We start from the raw sequence: 25,903 nt of genomic DNA, 5'->3' as shown, positions 1-25,903 counted from the left end.
TGAGGCAGATGGGACGGGCGGAGGGAGGAAGGACGGGGACGTCCCAGACCAGGAGGTTTCACTCTGGGTGAGAGTGGAGGCGTTGGGCTGGCTGGTGGAGAAGGGGAAGACGGACTGGGTTAGATTTCAACTGCACTGCATCCTTTTATAATAGAAGCTCTTTCAGTTGCTACTGAACTGTATTGACATGTTCATATGTAAATATCATCATACACTAGAGGATTGTCTATGGAGTTGTGCTCTAGCTGTGACACGTTACCTCATTGGGACTGTTATCAGCATCGTCCTGGTCACTCCAGTACATGCCACTAGATCACACAGAGATGTTATGCAGAGTTTAGCACAGGCAAAACGTGGGTGTCCACTGTCAAGTCAAATTACACAATGAACCGTGTTTTACGGAGCTGTGGTCCAATCTGTAATGATTCTTAATCTCTGGGTCGGGATAGAAGAAAACATCAGAATGACATTCAGATTGATATGAACACTTTACAGCAAGGTTGATATTTTTAAGAACGTGTGCCATCATTCCCAAGAGATACCGAATGTTCATCCTCTCCTTTTAATAAAAGGGACTAATTCAGACCTGGGACATCAGGTGAGTGAAACTAACTACCAGGAACAAACAACCATAGCGTTTCGGGACGGAATTGCACAGCCTTTATATCGAATGCCTTGCTTGCTACCTAGCAGGTTAGCAAAATGACAGTAATAATGCTAGCCAAGCTAATACACCTAGACTTCCCCATATACATGCGCTTATTTGGATGTACATTTTATTTGTAAATTAAAACAAATAAACATATGAGTTGTTGTTATTATTAGTCACCTGCAACCAGACAGCCAATAAGAGCGGCGAATTATCGTGGACAAACACTTTGTTGTCCTGCCACCATCACCCTCTCATGTTTGGCGGCCGGATACGAAATTTAAACAAAAAACCTAAGTATTTTACGCCAATGGCACTTTCGACTCTTTTTTTAACCAATGGCTGTCCGCTTTATTGCAAAGTGCGATGCATTATGTCAGTGTAGCCACATTTGATTGGATGCGTGCGGAAGAAACGCATGGGTGGCGAGCTAGTTCTTCAGAGAGAACATAACAAATTCACGAAATGTGTTTCAAAGGACAATGAATACTTGTTTTTGTCAAGAAATGAAAATAGTTTCCTGGCATCTAGATAGATATGTAAGTAACTAGCCATGTTATTTCCAAGACAGTAGCCCTGACATGACTAGCTAATTACCAAAGTCAAATATTGTTATAACTAGCTAATGTTAGCTAGCTAGCTAACCCCCTTTCATCTGCGTGGCTACCTAGTGGAATAAAAAGTTATTAGCATGTTGTCAGCTTTTTCGTATTTTCCTCCCTTGGTGTTGACAAGAAATCAGAAGTTACTGTAAATTAGATAGCTATAAATTGTGAATATCACTGTGCTGCACTGATTGGCAATGGCGACCTCCCTTTTCCCCGATTTTCATTCATAAGAGAAACATTGAAATAATAAGAGAATGAATACCAGCTAAAGCCACAAATTATCAAGCGCACACACATAGCTAGCTGACAGGTTGACGTCCTCTCACTATGCAAAATGTTTTTTTTTTTGGATGAGAAGATTACTAGCTAAAGTTAATGTTTCTGTATGTGTGCCAGGTCATCGGGTGCTGTTGATGAGAGGCTTTCAGCAGGGAGTGTGTCAATGTCAGTGATGATGGCAATTGAGACGGCAGCCCTGGTAGTCCCTGTCACCGCTCTGGAGTTCCTAAGGGAGGAGTACCTGCTGACAGGTAGGGGATCCCTGGCTAGTTACGTAATTATAACTGATATGCCATGGCTCATACAGCGTTACAGCTTGGCTAATGGAAAGCGCCTGCACTCATTTTTCAACTAACCTGTTCAAGGTGATACTTTCTTTATTCTCGATTTAGAAGAAAAGTACATCTTATAAATGTCCGTGTCCAACAAATCATCTCCAAGTGATTTTAATTTTGCAATCTGTTCCAAAGTATTTCCACACATAATAAAGAGATTTATCTGATCATATACATATGTAAGCAAGGTTTGAAATGATAATTTTTTGGTCAAATATTATATCTGTTTGGGCTTCATGTGGTCAATTTGCAGTCTACAAATGATTTGTAATTATGTTCCGTCACCCTGACCATGCACTCAAGAAAAAAATTGGCTTGTGGCTGAATGTAGTTGATGATCCCTGCTTTATGCTAGCTACTTATCAATGGCTTTCTCCTAGCTGGAACAGCTAGCAATGGTTGAACTAGCCAGTGATTTATTAGCCAATCCCTGGCTAGACAATACAAGACCGTCCTTACTGCCTTGTCAAAGCTGGAAGGCATATTCACAGTAATTTTCAACCTCTCCTTGTCCCAGTCTGTAATCCCCAAATGTTTTAAGATGACCACCACCAAGAACTCTAAGGCTTCATGCCACAATGACTACCACCCTGTAGAACTCACATCTGTAATCATGAAGTGCTTTGAGAGGCTGGTTATGGCACACATTAACTCCAACATCCCAGACACCCTAGACCCACTCCAATTTGCATACCATAGATGATGCTATCTCAATTGCTCTCCACAGTGCCTTCACCCACCTAGATAAGAGGAATACCTGTTGCCGCTACCGTCTCTTATGACAGAAAATAACTTCTGGACTTCAGGACTGCGATTACTCACCTTTTTTTCCTTTAATGAGTCTGACGAGCCCGACGCGAACGATATACTGCTTTCTCTGGAACAGGTCTAGATCCCCGTTATCTGGTCAGATAAAGCAGATGCTAAGCTACAGAACTGTTTTGCTAGCACAGACTGGAATATGTTCTGGGATTCCTCCAATGGCATTGAGGAGTCGGAGAGGGCATCAACAGTCACTGGCATCATCAATAACTGCATCGATGACGTCGTCCCCACAGTGACCGTACGTACATACTCCAACCAGAAGCCATGGATTACAGGCAACATCCGCACTGAGCTAAAGGCTAGAGCTACCGCTTTCAAGGAGCGTGACTCTAACCCGGAAGCTTATAAGAAATCCTGCTATGCCCTCCGACGAACCATCAAACAGGAAAAGCATCAATTCAGGACTAAGATTGAATCATACTGCACCGGCTCTGACGCTCGTCGGATGTGGCAGGGCTTGCAAACCATTACAGACTACAAAGGGAAGCACAGCCGAGAGCTGGCCAGTGATACTACCAGACGAGCTAAACTACTTCTATGCTTGCTTCGAGGCAAATAACACTGAAACATGCATGAGAGCACCAGCTGTTCTTGAAGACTGTGTGATCACGCTGTCCGCAGATGATGTGAGTAAGACCTTTAGTCAGGTCAACATTCACATGGCCACAGGGCCAGACGAATTACCAGGACGTGTACTGCGAGCATGCGCTGACCAACTAGCAAGTGTCTTCACTGACATTTTCAACCTCTCCCTGTCCGAGTCTGTAATAGCAACATGTTTTAAGCAGACCACCATAGTGCATGTGCCCAAGAACACTAAGGTAACCTGCCTAAATGACTACCGACCCGTAGCACTCACGTCTGTAGCCATGAAGTGCTTTGAAAGGCTGATCTTGGCTCACATCAACACCATTATCCCAGAAACCCTAGACCCACTCCAATTTGCATACCGCCCCAACAGATCCACAGATGATGCAATCTCAATTGCACTCCACACTGCCCTTTCCCACCTGGACAAAAGGAGCACCTATGTGAGAATGCTATTCATTGACTACAGCTCAGCGTTCAACACCACAGTGCTCTCAAAGCTCATCAATAAGCTAAGGACCCTGGGACTAAACACCTCCCTCTGCAACTGGATCCTGGGCTTCCTGACGGCCGCCCCCAGGTGGTAAGGGTAGGTAACAACACATCCGCTACGCGGATCCTTGACACGGGCCCCTCGGGTACGTTCTCAGTCCCTCCTGTACTCCCTGATCACTCATGACTGCACGACTCCAACACCATCATTAGGTTTGCCGACGACACAACAGTGGTAGGCCTGATCACCAACAACGACGAGACAGCCTGTAGGGAGGAGGTCAGAGACCTGGCCGTGTGGTGCCAGCACAACAACCTCTCCCTCAACGTGATCAAGACAAAGGAGATGATTGTGAACTACAGGAAAAAGAGGACCGAGCACACCCCCATTCTCATCAACGGGGCTGCAGTGGAGCAGGTTGAGAGCTTCAAGTTCCTTGGTGTCCACATCATCAATAAAGAAAATGGTCCAAGCACACCAAGACAGTCGTGAAGAGAGCACGACAAAACCTATTCCCCCTCAGGAGACTGAAAAGATTTGGCATGGGTCCTCAGTTCCTCAAAAGGTTCTACAGCTGCACCATTGAGAGCATCTTGACTGGCTACGTCATTGCCTGGTATGGCAATAGCACCGCCCCTCGATCGCATGGCGCTACAGAGGTTGGTGTGGACAGCCCAGTACATCACTTGGACCGAGCTCCCTACCATCCAGGACATTTATATCGGGCGGTGTGGTAGAAAGGCCCGTAAAATTGTTATAGACTCCAACCACCCAAGCCATGGACTATTCTCTCTGCTTCCGCACGGCAAGCCGTACCGGTGCATCAAGTCTGGCACCAACAGGCTCTTGAACATCTTCTATCCACAAGCAATACAACTGATCCAAATCTAACAAAATAGCTACACAGACTATATGAGTTAGCCTTACATCTGTATTGACCTTTTATTGATATTTTTGTACTGTCTCTATGCACACTCACAGTGGTGTCATCTGCATCCCTGCACACTCACTCACACACACACACTCCATCTGCTCAATCACACATAATATGCACATACATTTATACTGACTCTACACACCCACACACCCACTCACACATACAAGCTGCTGCTACTCTGTTTATCTTCTATCCTGTTGCCTAGTCCCCTTACCCCTATACATATCTACCTCCATCACTCCAGTAACCCTGCACATTGTAAATGTGGTATTGGAACTGACCCTGTATATAGTATGGTATTGAACTGACCCTGTATATAGTATGGTATTAACTGACCCTGTATATAGTATGGTATTAACTGACCCTGTATATAGTATGGTATTAACTGACCCTGTATATAGTATGGTATTGAACTGACCCTGTATATAGTATGGTATTAACTGACCCTGTATATAGTATGGTATTAACTGACCCTGTATATAGTATGGTATTAACTGACCCTGTATATAATATGGTATTGAACTGACCCTGTATATAGTATGGTATTGAACTGACCCTGTATATAGTATGGTATTGAACTGACCCTGTATATAGTATGGTATTGAACTGATCCTGTATATAGTATGGTATTAACTGACCCTGTATATAGTATGGTATTAACTGACCCTGTATATAGTATGGTATTAACTGATCCTGTATATAGTATGGTATTAACTGACCCTGTATATAGTATGGTATTAACTGACCCTGTATATAGTATGGTATTGAACTGACCCTGTATATAGTATGGTATTGATCTGACCCTGTATATAGTATGCTTACCCCTATACATATCTACCTCCATCACTCCAGTATCCCTGCACATTGTAAATATGGTATTGAACTGACCCTGTATATAGTATGGTATTGAACTGACCCTGTATATAGTATGGTATTGAACTGACCCTGTATATAGTATGGTATTGAACTGACCCTGTATATAGTATGGTATTGAACTGACCCTGTATATAGTATGGTATTGAACTGACCCTATATATAGTATGGTATTGAACTGACCCTGTATATAATATGGTATTGAACTGACCCTGTATATAGTATGGTATTAACTGTATATAGTATGGTATTGAACTGACCCTGTATATAGTATGGTATTGAACTGACCCTGTATATAGTATAGTATTGAACTGACCCTGTATATAGTATGGTATTGAACTGACCCTGTATATAGTATGGTATTAACTGACCCTGTATATAGTATGGTATTGAACTGACCCTGTATATAGTATGGTATTAACTGACCCTGTATATAGTATGGTATTAACTGGCCCTGTATATAGTATGGTATTAACTGATCCTGTATATAGTATGGTATTAACTGACCCTGTATATAGTATGGTATTAACTGATCCTGTATATAGTATGGTATTAACTGACCCTGTATATAGTATGGTATTACCTGTATATAGTATGGTATTGAACTGACCCTGTATATAGTATGGTATTAACTGACCCTGTATATAGTATGGTATTACCTGTATATAGTATGGTATTGAACTGATCCTGTATATAGTATGGTATTAACTGACCCTGTATATAGTATGGTATTACCTGACCCTGTATATAGTATGGTATTAACTGACCCTGTATATAGTATGGTATTGAACTGACCCTGTATATAGTATGGTATTGAACTGACCCTGTATATAGTATGGTATTGATCTGACCCTGTATATAGTATGGTATTGAACTGACCCTGTATATAGTATGGTATTAACTGGCCCTGTATATAGTATGGTATTAACTGACCCTGTATATAGTATGGTATTGAACTGACCCTGTATATAGTATTGAACTGACCCTGTATATAGTATGGTATTGAACTGACCCTGTATATAGTATGGTATTACCTGACCCTGTATATAGTATGGTATTGAACTGACCCTGTATATAGTATGGTATTAACTGACCCTGTATATAGTATGGTATTAACTGACCCTGTATATAGTATGGTATTGAACTGACCCTGTATATAGTATGGTATTACCTGACCCTGTATATAGTATGGTATTAACTGACCCTGTATATAGTATGGTATTGAACTGACCCTGTATATAGTATGGTATTGAACTGACCCTGTATATAGTATGGTATTGAACTGACCCTGTATATAGTATGGTATTGAACTGACCCTGTATATAGTATGGTATTGAACTGACCCTGTATATAGTATGGTATTAACTGATCCTGTATATAGTATGGTATTAACTGATCCTGTATATAGTATGGTATTGAACTGACCCTGTATATAGTATGGTATTAACTGACCCTGTATATAGTATGGTATTAACTGACCCCGTATATAGTATGGTATTAACTGACCCTGTATATAGTATGGTATTAACTGTATATAGTATGGTATTAACTGACCCTGTATATAGTATGGTATTGAACTGACCCTGTATATAGTATGGTATTAACTGACCCTGTATATAGTATGGTATTGAACTGACCCTGTATATAGTATGGTACTGGAACTGACCCTGTATATAGTATGGTATTAACTGACCCTGTATATAGTATGGTATTAACTGACCCTGTATATAGTATGGTATTAACTGACCCTGTATATAGTATGGTACTGAACTGACCCTGTATATAGTATGGTACTGGAACTGACCCTGTATATAGTATGGTATTGAATTGACCCTGTATATAATATGGTATTGAATTGACCCTGTATTTAATATGGTATTGAACTGACCCTGTATATAGTATGGTATTGAACTGACCCTGTATATAGTATGGTACTGGAACTGACCCTGTATATAGTATGGTACTGGAACTGACCCTGTATATAGTATGGTACTGGAACTGACCCTGTATATAGTATGGTATTAACTGATCCTGTATATAGTATGGTAGTAACTGACCCTGTATATAGTATGGTATTAACTGACCCTGTATATAGTATGGTATTAACTGACCCTGTATATAGTATGGTATTGAACTGACCCTGTATATAGTATGGTATTAACTGACCCTGTATATAATATGGTATTAACTGACCCTGTATATAGTATGGTATTAACTGACCCTGTATATAGTATGGTATTAACTGACCCTGTATATAGTATGGTATTGAACTGACCCTGTATATAGTATGGTATTAACTGATCCTGTATATAGTATGGTATTAACTGTATATAGTATGGTATTAACTGACCCTGTATATAGTATGGTATTAACTGACCCTGTATATAGTATGGTATTGAACTGACCCTGTATATAGTATGGTATTGAACTGACCCTGTATATAGTATGGTACTGGAACTGACCCTGTATATAGTATGGTATTGAACTGACCCTGTATATAGTATGGTATTGAACTGACCCTGTATATAGTATGGTATTGAACTGACCCTGTATATAGTATGGTACTGGAACTGACCCTGTATATAGTATGGTATTGAACTGACCCTGTATATAGTATGGTATTAACTGACCCTGTATATAGTATGGTATTGAACTGACCCTGTATATAGTATGGTATTGAACTGACCCTGTATATAGTATGGTATTGAACTGACCCTGTATATAGTATGGTGTTGAACTGACCCTGTATATAGTATGGTATTGAACTGACCCTGTATATAGTATGGTATTGAACTGACCCTGTATATAGTATGGTATTAACTGTATATAGTATGGTATTAACTGACCCTGTATATAGTATGGTATTAACTGTATATAGTATGGTATTAACTGACCCTGTATATAGTATGGTATTAACTGACCCTGTATATAGTATGGTATTGAACTGACCCTGTATATAGTATGGTATTGAACTGACCCTGTATATAGTATGGTATTAACTGACCCTGTATATAGTATGGTATTAACTGACCCTGTATATAGTATGGTATTGAACTGACCCTGTATATAGTATGGTATTAACTGACCCTGTATATAGTATGGTATTGAACTGACCCTGTATATAGTATGGTATTGAACTGACCCTGTATATAGTATGGTATTAACTGACCCTGTATATAGTATGGTATTAACTGACCCTGTATATAGTATGGTATTAACTGTCCCTGTATATAGTATGGTATTAACTGATCCTGTATATAGTATAGTATTGAACTGACCCTGTATATAGTATGGTATTGAACTGACCCTGTATATAGTATGGTATTAACTGACCCTGTATATAGTATGGTATTAACTGACCCTGTATATAGTATGGTATTGAACTGACCCTGTATATAGTATGGTATTGAACTGACCCTGTATATAGTATGGTATTGAACTGACCCTGTATATAGTATGGTATTGAACTGACCCTGTATATAGTATGGTACTGAACTGACCCTGTATATAGTATGGTATTGAACTGACCCTGTATATAGTATGGTATTAACTGATCCTGTATATAGTATGGTATTAACTGACCCTGTATATAGTATGGTATTGAACTGACCCTGTATATAGTATGGTATTGAACTGACCCTGTATATAGTATGGTATTGAACTGACCCTGTATATAGTATGGTATTGAACTGACCCTGTATATAGTATGGTATTGAACTGACCCTGTATATAGTATGGTATTAACTGACCCTGTATATAGTATGGTATTGAACTGACCCTGTATATAGTATGGTATTGAACTGACCCTGTATATAGTATGGCATTGAACTGACCCTGTATATAGTATGGTATTAACTGACCCTGTATATAGTATGGTATTAACTGACCCTGTATATAGTATGGTATTGAACTGACCCTGTATATATTATGGTATTGAACTGACCCTGTATATAGTATGGTATTAACTGACCCTGTATATAGTATGGTATTGAACTGACCCTGTATATAGTATGGTATTGAACTGACCCTGTATATAGTATGGTATTGAACTGACCCTGTATATAGTATGGTATTGAACTGACCCTGTATATAGTATGGTATTGAACTGACCCTGTATATAGTATGGTATTAACTGACCCTGTATATAGTATGGTATTGAACTGACCCTGTATATGGTATGGTATTAACTGACCCTGTATATAGTATGGTATTAACTGACCCTGTATATAGTATGGTATTGAACTGACCCTGTATATAGTATGGTATTACCTGACCCTGTATATAGTATGGTATTGAACTGATCCTGTATATAGTATGGTATTGAACTGACCCTGTATATAGTATGGTATTGAACTGACCCTGTGTATAGTATGGTACTTATTTATTGTGTTCTTCATATTTATTCTTATTTCTCGTATGTTTTTTCTAGTATTACATTGTTATTGATTATTGCATTGTTGGGTTTTGAGTTTGCAAGAAAGGCATTTCACTGTATTTGGGCATGTGACATTAAAACCCTTGCATGATCAATCTGATCTGGGCCATGTTCCAAATACTTATAAATTGCATCCTTCCTCTCTTCCTTTGTCCCTTCCTATGCTCTGTCATTAAGTGTGATTAGATATTTGACGTGTGCATGCGTCCATACAGGTGAGGGTCCGATCCTGACAGTGTACCGCCTCCAATCTCAGTCCAAAGCCTTCACCTCACTGAGCGTGCTCCTCAACTACCGCATCCATGGGATTCGTCCCAAACCACAGACAGGAGTCAGACGGACCAGTGACCCAGACGATGAGGTGGTAGTGTTTGGAGGGAAGGCTGTGCGCTTGCTGAGGCTGAGTGCTGGAGGGCAGAGGCTAGAGCCGCTGGGCCCCCTCATGGAGCTGCCTGACTGGGCCCTGGACGTCCGCTGGGTCTCTGGAGAGAAAGGTCCACTCCTCGGCGTGGCTCTGGCCCACAACGCTGCTCTGTTGCTGGATCCTGTTGAGGGCCTCGTCCTGGCCCTCTGCTCTTGCCAGGAGGGGTGTTTGCTGTACTCCGCCCTGCTCCTGGGTGGAAACTGGGAGGACTCTGTCCTGGTTGGGGGGACCGTGTTCAACCAGCTGGTGCTCTGGAGGCCAGGGGGGGCACAGCCGGACGGGAAGGCCCCAGTGGAGAGGCGTCTGCCAGGTCACAGTGGCGTCATCTTTAGCCTCTGTTACCGCCGGGAGACTGGCTGGCTGGCCTCCGCCTCGGACGACCGCAGTGTGAGGGTCTGGGGGGTGGGGGACCTGGGGGGTACTGGAGGGGGGTGTGGAGACCCCAGCCCGACGTGTCTGCGGGTGTTGTATGGACACCAAGCCAGGGTGTTTTCCGTCAAGCTGTCCCCTGGACGGGTGTACAGCGCTGGGGAGGACGGCGCCTGTCTGCTGTGGGACTGGGGGGGTGGGGGGAGGGTGGCTCGGACACTGAAAGGCCACCGGTCCGGGGGGGTGAGGGCGCTGGCGGTCAGTGAGGGAGGGGACGGCCAGGGGAGGTGGGTGGCCACCGGAGGGGCAGATGGAGGGATCCGCCTGTGGCGGGTGGGGGGTGAGGAGGAGAAGGGGGGTGGCGAGGGAGGGCAGGGGGAGGCGGAGAGCCTGGTGGACTTGGGCTTCCAGGGCCGAGGTGTCCCCAAGGTGGTGGGTGTGGTGGGGGACGGGCACTGGATCCAGGGCAGGGTGGTAGTGAACACAGACCATGGGGACGTCTACCTCTATGAGGGGGGGCGGTGGGGTCTCCTATGGGAGGGGGGTCCTGAGTTCCAGTCCTACTGTGTGATGGAGGTGCTAAGGGTGAGGGGTTGGGGGGCTGCTGCATCCAGGGAGGGGCTGTGTGCTTTAGGCAGCCTCAGTGGAGGGGTGCAGATCTTCCCTCTGTCTCAGCCTGGCGCGGGGGTGTTGCTGAGGGCAGGGCCAGGGAAAGTCCACAGTGTGCTGTGGGTGAAGGGCCAGGCAGAGGGGCAGGGGCGAGGGGGGTACCTGCTGGCGTCCGGAGCAGAGGGCCTGGTCCATCGTTGGCAGGTGGAGGTAGAGATGAGAGACACTGGACTGGCTCTCAGGGTGGAACCACTCTGTCCTCTCCTTCTGCCTCCCTGTGCCAAACGCTGGCTCACTGCTGTAGTTTACCTCAACCGCCCACAGGGGGCACTGTGGGTATGTGGAGACAGGAGAGGATCACTGCTGCTGTTTGAAGAGAGTGAACACCATCAAGAGAAGAAGAGGGGAGATGGAGAAGAGCATGAGGATGAAGAGATGGGAAGAGAGGCACATAATGGGCTGGTTGAAAGCCATGATGAAAAGGGGGACGTGGTAGTCGGAGAGGAGGATGAGGAGAGAGAGGCCAGCAAGACAGGGCTGACCCTCCAGCCTGTGAGCTCTCTGTTCGGGGTGCACGGAAAGCAGGGGGTGACGTGGGTGTCGGAGCACCGGGGGCTGCTGTACAGTGCGGGGAGAGATGGCTGTGTGAGGGTCCTCCGGGTTGGGCCAGAGGGACTGGAGGTTCTGAGGGTCCAGCGGGCCTGCAGGGGGATGGAGTGGCTGGAGAGAGTTCTGCTTCTGGAATCCCAGGACTCAGAAGAGGAGCAGAGGGTCCAGGAACCAGAAGGGAGTGGGAAAGAGGCCCGCTTTGTGATCGTGGGCTTCCACTCGGTCCACTTTGTGGTGTGGGACCCCGTGAGGCAGGAGAGGCTGCTGTCAGTGCCCTGTGGAGGAGGCCATCGTTCCTGGAGCTACTGCCCCCACCAGGACGGCCTCTCTATGGGCCAGGGGGCCCTGGTGTTCATCAAGCAGGGGGTGGTCCTGGCCTCTGAACCCTCTGGGGAAGCACCCAGCCGGGCAGGGAGCCTGGACCTGAGACAGGGACTGCATGGTAGGGGCGTGGGCTGTGTGTGTCGCTTGGGAGTAGTGGGGGAGGCTGGAGAGGGCCGCTGGGAGGTGCTGGTGACCGGAGGAGAGGACACCAGCTTGACCGTCCTGGCGGTCCGACCGCAGACGGGCGAGGTCAGAGTGCTGTCGGTCATCACCGACCACATCTCGAATGTTCGGACTCTGACAGCAGTCAAACGTTTGGATGGAAAGACTGACAGAGGGACAGATAAACAGACAGCAGCACAGTCCCTCTCTGTACTGCTGGTATCTGCAGGTGGGCGGGCACAGATGCAGTGCTACCGGCTGCTGATTGGAGGAAATGGACAGTTAGGCTTGCCCTCTTGTCAGGTGATACAAGTGGCCAGCCACCGATTGGACGATCAGTGGGAGAGAATGCGGAACCGACACAAGACTGTGAAAATGGACGCAGAAACCAGGTGAGTGTTTGAACTTTGTACTTTATACAAATGCTCGCTTTCATTCAATTCGATCATACAAAGATATCCCTTTACTTTCTACCAGAACACACCAACACACAGATACAAGCACAATCTGATGTTTTACTCTGCTGTTTGTGTTTTCAGGTACATGTCCATTGCCGTGGTGGATGATGGGACAGAGTCGGTCCTCCTGGCGTTGGCCTGCAGTGATGGAGCTGTGAGGTAAGCGTGTAATACACTATCATTGTTCTACCAGTCAAAGTCATGAGGTGCACAAAAGATTATGACCTAGTGTTTTTATTTGACCCCTTTCCTAAAATAATGTCTGTCTTTCCCTCTCTCTCTCTTTCTTTCTCGTTCCTCTCTCTCTTTCTCGGTCCTCTCTTTCTCGTTCCTCTCTGTCTCTCGCTCTCTCTCGCTCGCTCTCTCTCTGTCGCTCTCGCTCGCTCTCGCTCGCTCTCTCTCTCTCTCTCAGGCTCTTCTCAGTCAGTGAGTTGAGGGGGAGGTTTGAGCTCCTGTGGGAGAGTTTCCACCACGAGCGATGTGTACTCAGCATCGCCACCTACAGCCTGGAGGATGGACAGGGCAATCGGTGAGGCACTGGGGGGGGGGGGGGGGGGGGGGGGCTGACGGCTCCATGACAGGTTGCAAAGGCAACACAACACAAGATGCAATTCATGTTCTGGATAACCCACATTTTCCCTCATCATCATTTTGACCTCCTCTTAATAACATCAGCCTAACGTTCTCTCACCTCTCTGTCTCCCTCAGACGTGTGTTCCTCTTCAGCGCAGCCACAGATGGAAGGATAGCAGTGTGGGATATGAGCACCGTGGCCAACTCAGAAGACAAGCCCCCTACTGCGGCCCTAGCCCCAACCAGCCCCTGTCTAACAGTCCCCGCCCACCAGAGTGGAGTCAACACCCTGGCCGTATGGGAGGAGGGCCTGGGGGCGGGACATACAGACGAAGCCCGGATAACATTGGCCAGCGGAGGAGATGACGGACAGCTGTCAGTGGCGCTCATCGGGGTGCAGTACCAGGGGGAGGCGGTAGGGGGCAGCAGAGTGTGTCTACAGCTCCAGTCTCAGTGGTCAGTGGCTTTAGCCCACGCCGCCCCTCTGACCGCCCTGAGGATGCTGAGCCCAGGCCTGTTAGTGTCCACATCCCCTGACCAGAGGGTGTGTCTGTGGAGGCTGGCCACTACCGGACTCAGCCAACAGGGAGCGCTCGTCTCCCATGTGGCAGACGCAGCAGGGCTGGAGGTGTGGATTGAGGCTGGGGTTGGGTCTGGATGTGGGGACAGGGGCTGGGTGGTTGTCTGTGGACAGGGGTTACAGCTGCTGAAGGTGACCGACGTGGAGGATGGAGGGAACAGGGAGGATAAAACTGGAGGAAAGAGCTGTGTGAAAGTGTCTTTACACCAGCGTTGTCTGGAAGACAAGACAACATGACCTGTTGTGAACTGGACCCGTGAACTAGATTAATAATAATAATAATGTTCATTTGGATTTTGAAATAAACGTAATTTAAATCAAGATATATATCTCAAATGATTTATAGATGTATGGCTGCTTGTGGTCTTCTGTGGCAGCCAGGGCAAGTGAAGTGGGAGTAATACTATGGGTTCAACTGACTGAGTGTGTGTGTGGGGGGGGGGGGGGGGGGGGGGGGGGTAATGTACTCCACCGCTGTAATGTGAAATGGAGGTCTGGATGGGGGTCAGTACACAGGTTTACAGTGGGGCAGGACTGCAGTAGATGAACATGAATATTTTAGTCACGTCTCCGATTGCCATTCATCCAGCATCCGTCAGTGTGCCAACTTCACTGATGAGAGAGAGGGGGGGAGAGAGAGAGAGAGAGGGGGGGGGGGAGAGAGAGAGAGGGGGGGAGAGAGAGAGAGAGAGAGAGAGAGGGGGGGAGAGAGAGAGAGAGAGGGTGGGGGAGAGAGAGAGAGAGAGGGGGGGAGAGGGGGGGAGAGAGAGAGAGGGGGGGGGGGAGAAAGAGAGAGAGAGGGGGGGGGGAGAGAGAGAGGGGGGGGGGGGAGAGAGTATTTGAAGAGCTAGACGGGGCAGGGTGGTGATGCCACCTTCTGACCGATGACGTATACAAACAAATGTATATGTAAATTCTCTGCAAAATAGCTGGATTGGGGTTGTTTCAGAAAAGACCTGTAATTCAACTGTAGTATGCTGAGATCACCTGGAGAAAGATAAATGTGAAGCGTGAGAGAGAGAGAGAGGACTCATGGAAGGGATCTAGTGATGCGTGGAGGGAGTCGGTGCTGAAGGAGGAAGTAACTTCGCTGTGAGCTCAGTTGAACAGAAGGCGTTGTCTGACGAAAGATCAAAGAGAGAAAGGAAGAGTGGGTGTGCAGTGGTGTGAGGGATGCCTTGGAGTAGCCGGGCCCGTGAAAACGGGGCTGAGGTGAGCCAGCGAAGCCCCCGAGGGAGGAGAAAAGACCCCCAAATTGAGGAGCCTTCCACACCCACCAGAGAGGTACAGTACTACAAACTGGTGACACTGTTGACCAAGTTGTTGTGTTTTTATCATGGCTATAAACTGATCTCTCTGCTCTGTCATCACAGGCCGCAGTATCTGTGATGTCACAGGATCGGTTGCCTATGATTGGCTCTGGAAGTAAGCCAGCAGGTACAGTGAACTAACTATAATTTCAATAAGGCCTTTTCCCAATTAGATTGGCTCAACTTCTGCGTCCTCTCTGGCCTCCTTTTTGAAAAATGTCAAAGGTAATCGAGGAAAGGCGGCAAGGAGAGGGAAAGTGGACTAAAATGCGCTCGTATGAAATTGGACTCCTCCAATCGCGTGTCATCAGGCAAATGGCGTTTACAGGGTGGAATCCCAAAATAAATGTAGAAAGTGATGAAAACTAATTTTGCTAGTTGTGCGAGACATTTTATAGATGAAGGGAAAGTAGCATATATACATGTTTTATGTTTGCATGCTTTTCTCCTCCGAGAAAACAATAGCTGATTCAAAAGGCGTGTGGCAGGTTTCAAAACTCTTCCGTGAAGTAATCCGGTAGGATGCACTTGTGCCTCTTCGTCTTAAGGAGGCTATCGAGGAGGGGAGGACCATCTTCCGTTTGCCTACTAACGAATTGACACACTCCTCGACCACTTGTGGGTTTCGGGGTCACGGAGGAGAGAGGACGGACTTTAGCCCAAACAAGAAAACCCTCCTTGTGTTGCTATTTTGACTTCCAATCCCGTATCTATTTGAAGACGCTCCCTAGGAGCAGCATGCGGTGAACAGACATACTCCCATTCCAGTAAAGAAAAGTGCTGGCATGTAGTGTAGACACTGTGACATTAGTGTTAACATCATCAGTCCGTCTGCTCCGTTGTATTGACCGCTGGTCCTGGACCAGTGTCAAATGCTAACTGGTCTAAGAGACCTGCTCCTGTCTCCTCTCCTGTCTCCTCTCCTGTCTCCTCTCCTGTCTCCTATCTGTTGGCTCTCAAGTGTTTGTTTTCCTCTGGCTTTGTCCTCTGTCAACACACAGACACTTGATCATATCAACAGAGAGACACAGGGCAAGAACTAGGGCAAGGAAATCCACATGAAAAATGATTCCCTTTGTACACTGAGTATACAAAACATTAGGAACACCTTCCTAATACTGAGTGGCACCACCTTTTGCCATCTAAACAGCCTCAATTCATCAGGGCATGGACTCTACAAGGTGTTGAAAGCGTTCCACATGGATGCTGGCCCATGTTGACTCCAATCCTTCCCACAGTTATGGCAAGTTGGCCAGATGGGAAACTGTTGAGCGTGAAAAACCCAGCAACGTTGCTGTTCTTGACACAAACCGGTGCGCCTGGCACCTAATACCATACGCCATTCAAAGACACTTAAATCATTTTTCTTGCCCATTCACCCTCTGAATGGCACACACACACAGTCCATGTCTCAATTGTCTTGAGGCTTAAAAATCCTTCTTTAACCTGTCAACCTCCCCTTCATCTACATTAATAAAAGTGGACTGAACAAGTGATATAAATAAGGGATCATTTCACCTGGTAAGCCTATTTCAAGGAAAAATCAGGTGTTCCTAATGTTTTGTACAGTCAGTGTGTAGACTATGCTTGATTTAGTAAAACACTTTTATACACTTGAATACTTTGATGGCACATTTACATACAATTGAAAAACTGTATACTATACAAATTCAAAGACAACCTCGCCCTATGTCAACTGTATATCAGTGACAAGCGAAGGTGCTTTAAAGCTGAAATCCATGAAGGGGGATACAGTGCCACTGTTCGGCCCCCAGCACCTTTGTTATTGTTTTTGTTTTGTTGATGAAACGAAAGAGAGGAGCATCCAGCATCGTGGTAAAAAAAAAGTCACATTACATATTCTGCAGTTTTAATCACGCATGCAATGATGTCCTAGGGAAAAACAGTGTTGGTTGTTTGAAATAACTCATTTGTTGTTGTAATAAAGCAGACATACCCGGCAGTTTCAGCAACTGTGGATTTTAGCTTTAAAACAGTCCTGCCTTGTCTGTTCAACATGGAAGAATCTCTCCTCCTCCACAGCCAAGCCGACTATGACAACCCACCAGCGCCCCTCTCAGGCCGCACGGAGGAAGCGCACCCAGCCGGGCCAGACCTCCGCCAACCTTCCCCCGGACAGCATGACCCCGTGGGGCGGACTGTCCCTGTCTGAATCCTCCTTCACCAGCATCCCTCCGCCCCCGCCCGCCCCTCTCCCCACACCCCTGTCCCCCCAACTCCCCCGACACCTGTCGGGGGGTGTCGGTGTCCGGAGCCCTGCCCCCTCGCCCCCGGTCACAGCGCCCACGGAGGGGAGCAGGGCTGTGAGGGTGAGGCGCAGGGTGCTCCCCCAGCACAGGCTCCCCCGTGCCCCCCGCTTGCCCCCACTCAGACCCGTCACCAACCTCAGTTTCTCCCGCAGCTTCACCTTCTCCTTCTTTGAGCTGCCGCTGCACCAGTCCCCCCACAGCCGCGCTGAACGCGTCCGAGACCTCATGCTGCTGCTGAGACAGATCCAGTACTGACTGACCGCGACACACCATGACCCAGAACAGCGACTCAGTACTGACCACAGCATAGCTATTAACTAGGACAATACTTGACCACTCACCAGGACAATGGTCCAGTTCTGGTTGCATCACAATTACACCAAGTCCAAGCACTGGTACCGGTGGTCAGGCACGGTCCTTCTGAAAATGTCCAGTACCGACCACCTTGATGGTACACCAAGGACCACAACAGCACCATGGTTATGTGCAGATCATCTGAACCAGATCATCTGAACCAGATCATCTGAACCATTTCTGATTAAGTCAGTCCAGGGATACTGCTTTTAAAGCACGTTTATTCTCAGCGTTTGTATGTTAGTGTGCCCAGTGATTGGAGTACTAAACATTTGTCTGCGTGTGACGTGTGTTAAGAATGTTTAGTTCTTATTGTCTGTCTGGATGTGGGGGTGAGGCTTTGAGACGGCGTAGTACAGGTTAAATTAGGTAATTTATCAGATTAGAACATATCGACAAAAAAAGAACAGATTCAAAAAATATACAGAGTTAAAACTCAGGATAATTGGATGGTAGAGTTTTATGTAGCCTGATATGCTAGTCAAAGTCTATCTAAGTTCATGTTCGATGCCGTAGTTATAATGTGGGAAATGGTCCCATTGCAGGTTGGGAATCATTCTCTCCCAAGACATGATCATTTAAAGATCTGTATTTCTCTCTCAAAATCATAAAGATTATAGCATTTCATTTAGTCATCTTTACACTTTATATGATATAAAGAAAGTTAATGTTTGATCTAATGTGTCAATGTTTAGAATGTAAGGTTGGCAAGAATTCTCTCCTGAGACTTTGGGTAAAGAATTTTTAAAAGTCTCCATTTGTGTCAGAACTATTTGGAGGAATTTGTTTTTGTCATTATGTCACTTTATATTATACAATGTGATGTGGCAAATGGTTATAAATTAAGGCTCGTTTGAGAACCTAAGATGCTTTATCCCAAGACCTTTATGCATATCAGTACAGCAGAAGAATCAACGCACACCTACAAATCATCAAACACACCCTGTCCTCACTCACTGGTAGAGATACCTGCGCAAAGCGGTGCACACGCATACTCACACACCTATAAGCTACTCCACAGACATGCGCACCCTTTGCTGACTGACATGGTGTCACGTGTGGGTATCTGATATCAGTGGACTTTGAGACAGATAGGCAGTGGCGTTGGTGTTCATTTGGACCTTGTCCCCAGGATGACAATCTGATAGCCCTGTAGTCTCTGTGAGACCACAGGCAGGCACATCCCGGGGGCATCAGGGGCCAGAGATTCACAACATTTCATTCCCATCGAAATGTTGTTGTCTCTAGTTCCAGAGAAACCGTTGCAATATTTTAAACAAATGTCAGGGGATCAGAATTTTAACAGAGGATCAGAGCCAGCAGCATACGAGCCAGCAGCATACCACCCTGCATCCCACTGCTGGCTTGCTTCTGAAGCTAAGCAGGGTTGGTCCTGGTGGGTACCTGGATGGGAGACCAGATGCTGCTGGAAGTGGTGTTGGAGGACCAGTATGAAGGCACTCTTTCCTCTGGTCTAAAAAAATAAATATCCCAATGCCCCGGGACAGTGATTGGGGACACTGCCCTGTGTAGGGTGCTGTCTTACAGATGGAACGTTAAACGGGTGTCCTGACTCTCTGAGGTCACTAAAGATCCCATGGCACTTATCGTAAGAGTAGGGGTGTTAACCCTGGTGTCCTGGCTAAATTCCCAATCTGTCCCTCATACTATCATGGTCACCTAATCATCCCCAGCTTACAATTGGCTCATTCATCCCCCTCCTCTCCCCTGTAACTATTCCCCAGGTTGTTGCTGTAAATGAGAACGTGTTCTCAGTCTACTTACCTGGTAAAATAACGGTCCCAATTTTTTTTATCTCATTTGTTTTTTTTAACTGTCCCCTGAGCATGTTGGTACAGTATGTATAATTATAATTAATATAATTACCAACTTGTAACGCCCTGGCCATAGAGAGGGGTTTTTGTTCTTTATTTTGGTTAGGCGTTCTATGTTCATTTTTCTATGTTTTTGTATTTCTTTGTTTTGGGCCGTGTGTGGCTCACAATCAGGCACAGCTGTAGTTTGTTGTTGCTGATTGGGAGTCACACATAAGTAGCCTGGTTTTCCTTTGGGTTTTTGTGGGTGATTGTATTCTGTTAGTGTGTTTTCCTGACAGGACTGTTTCTGGTCGTTTTTGTTTCGTTTTTGTAAAGTGTTCTCTTTTTGAATTAAAATTCTAATGATGAACACATCCTCCGCTGCACCTTGGTCTAATTCTGACGACGGCCGTTACACAACTCTACTACTTTGTGTGATAAGACATGAAATGCTTGTTAAATCGTGTGATGTTCTACTTATGTCCACCTTTATCATGCCAATTGAAAGTCACACCAGGACATTGTTGACTTCTCGATTTTGGTTGGGCTCGAAGGGAAGTCAATTTGATCCATTTTTATCCAGTCCGTGAGACATGTTCCGTTCTCCATAACCGTTCGCTCCTTCTGTCATTCTAAAGCACACGGGAACAACAGACAGTGAAATACAGCTGGACTTTGTATACTAGTTCACTTTTCCCTTCTACCACTGATAATGTTATTCGACACAGAGCCGAGTTTCGTTTATTACAGTGAGAGGCATCTGACTTCACTTACACGTGGGGCTCACAGTGTTTCAATTCATCCGCTCGTCAAGTTCTTGGACCGTGTGTTATGGAACGGCCCCAGATAGATCCAAGCCCCACTGTAGACAAGATCTTGTGGAATAATTAAGTAATAATTCATGATCCAAATGTAATCAGGGGCATTTCCACTCTAACGGTTCTATTTATTAGTTCAGCTATAAATACAACATTTGGTTCCTCTCAAATATCACCTAAAAGATTAGAGTATTAGAGTAGTTTTGTGTTTCCCTGATTTCATATGTGTGTGGAATGTTTTCCTCAGGTCTCCACACTGCTGTTGGCGTTGAGGGATTAGTTCATTGTAGTAGAGGCTGATGTCTTGTATTCCACCAACCACTATAAACTGGGTGGTTCGAGCCCTGAATGCTGATTGGCTGAAAGCTGTGGTATATCAGACCGTATGCCATGGGTATGACAAACCATTTATTTTTACTGCTTTAATTATGTTGGTAACCAGTTTATAATATCAATAAGGCACCTCAGGGGTTTGTGATATATGGCCAATATACCACGGCTAAGGGCTGTGTCCAGGCACTCCGCGTTGTGTTGTGCCTATGAACAGCCCGAGCCGTGGTATATTGGCCATATACCACACCCCTTCGGGCCTTATTGCTTAATTATACTCGTGGTTGTAGGATTCCAAAAACACATTAGTTTGTTAGATAGCTTTAAGTCCTGTGAATGTGACAGTGTGGTGTTTAATCAACTGAAGATGGGCCTGGATATCAACGAGTTTGCTTGGGTTCTCCCTCTTGGGAAAGGCCCTACTTTTAAGCCAGGGCTCTTTTTGTCTACGTCCCAAATGGCATCCTATTCCCTGTGTAGTGCACTACTTCGGAATGCGAGCCACGATAAAGGAAGCAGCGTTGAATCATTGAGGGGAACGGATTGCCGGCTGCTGTGAGCAGAGTTCAAGGCTTCACTCCACCCTCCCCGGCACACGTGGTGTACGGTAAACACACTCACATGACATCAGCCTGCTCATTCTCTCTGGACATAGTTGTGTTCAGGGTTTGTCTTCACCCGGTATTTAGTCTCCCACACACACGGTTGGGTTATTTTAATATTTAATTGCTATGCTATTCTTTTGCACCTTCACTCTAATTATATCTAAACTGGCTCACTGAACTATTCATACACAAAACAGAGAGAAATTGGCAAATGGAAAATTGGCAGCAGTCAGACCGTCCTTATATAGCAGTGCTGGAGAGTGTTCCTGCACTGTGCTTTTGACTTCAAGATGGACAGTATTATTCTTAATCCTGTCCTGCCTGATCACACAGCCATGCTGGACGAAGCACAGTTGGATATACTGGGTCAGCGGTTGGGAAAGAAGTCCCGGTCGGTTTGGGAGAGGGTGAAGGCAGAATGCTGGTGAGTGACAGTGGAGCCTTGTTGCGCCATTCATGCTCTATATTTTCATTGTGGCGTGAATGTTAACCCCACCCCCCAGTAGTCTGGGGCATCGTGAGGGACATACCGTATATTATTATGAGGGATGATATCACGTTATTGGTGTTGCCTTTTAAATATCACATTTCCTTTTATATTAACACATTTTTCATTTGGCCTACATATTTATACCTGTCACATTCAACAGAGAGAAATGAACCCTTTATGTCTACGATTGAACCCCGACTCTGGTTGTGTCTCCTCTCCCAGGTGTTCTGGTCCCAGGCTGAAGAGCTATATGTTGTCATCTGTTCCTGTCCTCTCCTGGCTGCCCCGCTACTCCCTCAGAGACAACGCCATCGGCGACCTGATTTCGGGCGTCAGCGTGGGTATCATGCACCTACCCGGAGGTACCACTGACTACCTGGAGCTACAGATATGAATGAGATTGATACGCACCTGGTATACCTACCGCTCATGTCTGCTTTAGGCCAGACGCTTCACTCTCTGTGTTTCTCTCCCCCCCTAAGGCCTGTCTAATGCGTTGCTGGCCGGGGTGCCGCCTGTGTTTGGTCTCTACACCTCTTTCTATCCGTTGGTCATCTACTTCATCTTTGGGACGTCCAGACACCTCTCGGTGGGTGAGTGTTAACACGGACCGTCACTCTCATCACCTGAAGTGGTGGGCATATTCAACTTCCCTCATTGGCTTCCTTCTCCTTTCAGTTAGTGCTGAATGAGTGACATGTGGGTAGGGTTCAGTTAGCCTGAGCGAGGAAAGAGTTCAAGGCTTTGAATATGACATCGGTGCATTTCCATGCATGACGGGCACACAGGTACTTTCGCCATTCTTTCCATCATGATTGGCACCGTGACGGGTAACGTGGAGTTGCTTAGCAACGGTGTCGAGGAGCGGGAGGGCGACGCACAGATGGCTCGAGTGTGTGTGGCAGTACAACTTACCTTCCTTTGTGGCCTTATACAGGTGAGCGCACACACACACACACACACACACACACACACACACACACACACACACACACACACACACACACACACACACACACACACACGTCTTAGGATGACAGGCTAGATATGTTACTTGTCCCTCTCTACAGATAGTGTTGTTCTTGATGAGAGGAGGGGATGTGTGTCGCTGGCTGTCTCAGCCCCTGGTGAGCGGCTATACCACGGCGGCAGCCCTCCATATCACCGTCTACCAGCTGCCTCTACTCTTTGGCATCCCAGCCAACAGACACAGTGGTTTCCTGGCTGTAGGCTGGGTGAGCTTTGTGTGTGTGTGTGTGTGTGTGTGTGTGTGTGTGTGTGTGTGTGTGTGTGTGTGTGTGTGTGTGTGTGTGTGTGTATGTGTGCACGTCTCTGTCTTCACCCCTGTGCCCTGGTGTGTGTCAGACGCTGGTTGATGTGCTGTCTAGAGTGACTAACGCAACGCCTGGGACGCTGGTTGTCTCCGCCGTCTCCATGGTGATCCTGGTGGGAGGCAAGATGCTGAATAGACTCTTCAAGACCAAGCTACCCATGCCTATTCCATGGGAGCTAGTGCTGGTAGACACACACACACACACACACACACACACACACACAGTCAGACATGAGTCAGAATTGCATAAAGGTCTCTCTGTTGAAGACTGTTCCAGTGTGATGACTTCATCTCCTCTGTCCTCTTCATTTTATCCTCAGATAACGCTGGCCACCTTCTTGTCAGTGCAGTTGGAGTTGTCAGGACAACATAGTGTCCAGGTAGTAGGACACATACCCACTGGGTTAGTCCTACTGTCTCTCTTCATCTGTTTGTGCCATGTCAAATGAATTTACTTGTGACATAAACTTGAGTTATTACCGTGTTATGTTCACAGGCTACATGGGATGAATAGAGAAATATGATGAAACTACCAGTATGTCCCCTCTCTCTTTCCGTGGCTCCAGCCTGTCCCCCCCAGCCCTCCCCTCTCTAGCCCAGGCCAAAGAGCTGTTTGGTCCGGCTCTGTCCCTGGCTGTGGTGGGCTTTGGCTTTACCTCCTCCATGGGCAGAATGTTTGCACACAAACATGATTACGCCATAGACAGCAACCAGGTAACAGAGAAATGAGCTCTCACATTGTCTCCTAATGGACTCACTATATTCACTCCACTGTTAGGACGACCAGTTTCTCTCTCCCGCTATTTCACTGCTATAATTGGTCTCTTCCTGCTGTAGGACCTGTTGGCGATAGGACTCTGCAACACAATTGGAGGGATGTTCCACTGTTTTGCCGTCAGCTGTTCTTTGTCACGCAGTACGGTCCAAGAAAGTATTGGGGTGAAAACTCAGGTAGTTTTCTTTTTTCTTTTTAAAGCTAGAATTTGGAACATTGCTGTGCTTCCATTCCGTCACAAGAGGTGTTGGGCGATTAGGTGTTAGATGGGGTTGAGGTCAGGGCTCTGTGCAAGCCAGTCAAGTTCTTCCACACTGATCTCGACAAACCATTTCTGTATGGACCTCGCTTTGTGCACGGGGGCATTGTCATGATGAAACAGGAAAAGCCCTTCACCAAACTGTTGCCACAAAGTTGGAAGCCCAAAATCATCTAGAATGTCATTGTATGCTGTAGCGTTAAGATTTCCCTTCACTGGAACTAAGGGGCGTAGCCAGAACCATGAAAAACAGCCCCAGACCATTATTCCTCCACCAAACTTTACAGTTGGCACTATGCATTGTGGCAGGTAGCGTTCTCCTGGCATCCACCAAACCCAGTCAGACTGCCAGATGGTGAAGCGTGATTCATCACTCCAGAGAACGCGTTTCCACTGCTCCAGAGTCCAATGGCTGCGAGCTTTACACCACTCCAGCCGACGCTTGGCATTGTGCATGGTGATCTTGAGCTTGTGTGGCCTACCACTTCGTGGCTGAGCTTTTGTTGCTCCTAGACGTTTCAACTTCACAATAACAGCCCTTACAGTTGACCGGGGCAGCTCTAGCAGGACAGAAATTTGATGAACTGACTTGTTGGAAAGGTGGCATCCTATGACGGTGTCGCGTTGAATGTCACTGAGCTCTTCAGTAAGGCCATTCCACTGCCAATGTTTGTCTATGGAGATTGCATGGCTGTGTGCTATATTTGATACATCTGTCAGTAACGAGTGTGGCTGAAATAGCCAAATCCACTAATTTGAGAGGGGTGTCCACATACTTTTGTTTATATATATAGTGTATGTCATTCTCATTGAAAGGAAGTCGAAGAAGTGGTAGATTTGTTCAATGTGCACTATGCTTCCCGTTTCTATGTTTTTGTGTCTTTTACTTTCGATTTTGTACACCAGCTTCAAACAGCTGAAAAATACAAAGTGTTTTGGTTATGGAAAAGATATTTCCTAGCAGTTTAGATGTTAAAACGATTCTCTACACTATATACTTGCTTGTTTTGTCACATAAACTGAAATTGGGCGAAGTATTCACATTTTTGCAACCAGGAAATGGCAGGTCTCCCGTGGGGAATATGTAGTCCATAGTTGGCAAGTCTTAATCTCACATCTTCCCTCACTTATATGTATCTCCCTCTCTTTTGCTCTCTCTTTTCTAATCTCTCCCCCTCGCTCCTCCTGTCCACAGGCGGCTGGGCTTCTCTCTGCTCTGATGATGCTCACCATCTTGCTGAAGATTGGACATCTCTTTGAGCAGCTGCCAATAGTACTCAAGTCATTTATAACACCTTCTACAATCCCTTCTCTAACACTGAAATCAGATGTTTTGTCTGTGTTTGCGTTCATTTGTTTGTTTTGGTGTTCATATGCTTCTGTTTCATTTTCTGCCTTTGTGTTTGTAAGTG

The 25,903-nt window shown here is 46.0% G+C and overlaps 2 protein-coding genes across 2 annotated transcripts in view; both read left to right on the top strand.

Moving 5' to 3' along the window:
- LOC115166386 (cadherin EGF LAG seven-pass G-type receptor 3-like) overlaps window positions 1–25,903 on the top strand; it is a 68,923-nt gene that overhangs the window by 36,426 nt on the left and 6,594 nt on the right. The window contains 16 exon segments of the mRNA XM_029720292.1: window positions 1,654–1,787; window positions 10,238–12,911; window positions 13,059–13,136; window positions 13,390–13,506; window positions 13,686–14,317; window positions 17,484–17,958; window positions 21,375–21,426; window positions 21,886–22,058; window positions 22,347–22,486; window positions 22,607–22,717; window positions 22,913–23,061; window positions 23,195–23,359; window positions 23,490–23,860; window positions 24,024–24,171; window positions 24,295–24,408; window positions 25,687–25,764. Of these exon segments, the coding sequence (XP_029576152.1) occupies window positions 1,654–1,787; window positions 10,238–12,911; window positions 13,059–13,136; window positions 13,390–13,506; window positions 13,686–14,317; window positions 17,484–17,958; window positions 21,375–21,426; window positions 21,886–22,058; window positions 22,347–22,486; window positions 22,607–22,717; window positions 22,913–23,061; window positions 23,195–23,359; window positions 23,490–23,860; window positions 24,024–24,171; window positions 24,295–24,408; window positions 25,687–25,764 (5,611 nt within the window).
- On the top strand, window positions 1,050–14,453 carry wdr6 (WD repeat domain 6). Its single transcript, XM_029720062.1, has 6 exons — window positions 1,050–1,188; window positions 1,654–1,787; window positions 10,238–12,911; window positions 13,059–13,136; window positions 13,390–13,506; window positions 13,686–14,453. Coding segments are annotated over exons 1-6 (3,687 nt in total). The 5' UTR covers window positions 1,050–1,186; the 3' UTR covers window positions 14,368–14,453.

Source organism: Salmo trutta, chromosome 28 (assembly GCF_901001165.1).
Source record: "Salmo trutta chromosome 28, fSalTru1.1, whole genome shotgun sequence".
In the NCBI taxonomy this organism is placed as follows: Eukaryota; Metazoa; Chordata; class Actinopteri; order Salmoniformes; family Salmonidae; genus Salmo; species Salmo trutta.
The sequence above is the reverse complement of the archived record's forward strand: the minus strand, read 5'-3'. Positions and strand labels throughout refer to the sequence as shown.

What these genes read in the sequence shown, in the direction of transcription:
- wdr6 (XM_029720062.1), top strand. An exon ending in TGCAGTGATGGAGCTGTGAG is followed by an intron (nt 13,137 to 13,389) that starts GTAAGCGTGTAA and finishes TCTCTCTCTCAG; the next exon opens with GCTCTTCTCAGTCAGTGAGT. An exon ending in GAGGATGGACAGGGCAATCG is followed by an intron (nt 13,507 to 13,685) that starts GTGAGGCACTGG and finishes TGTCTCCCTCAG; the next exon opens with ACGTGTGTTCCTCTTCAGCG.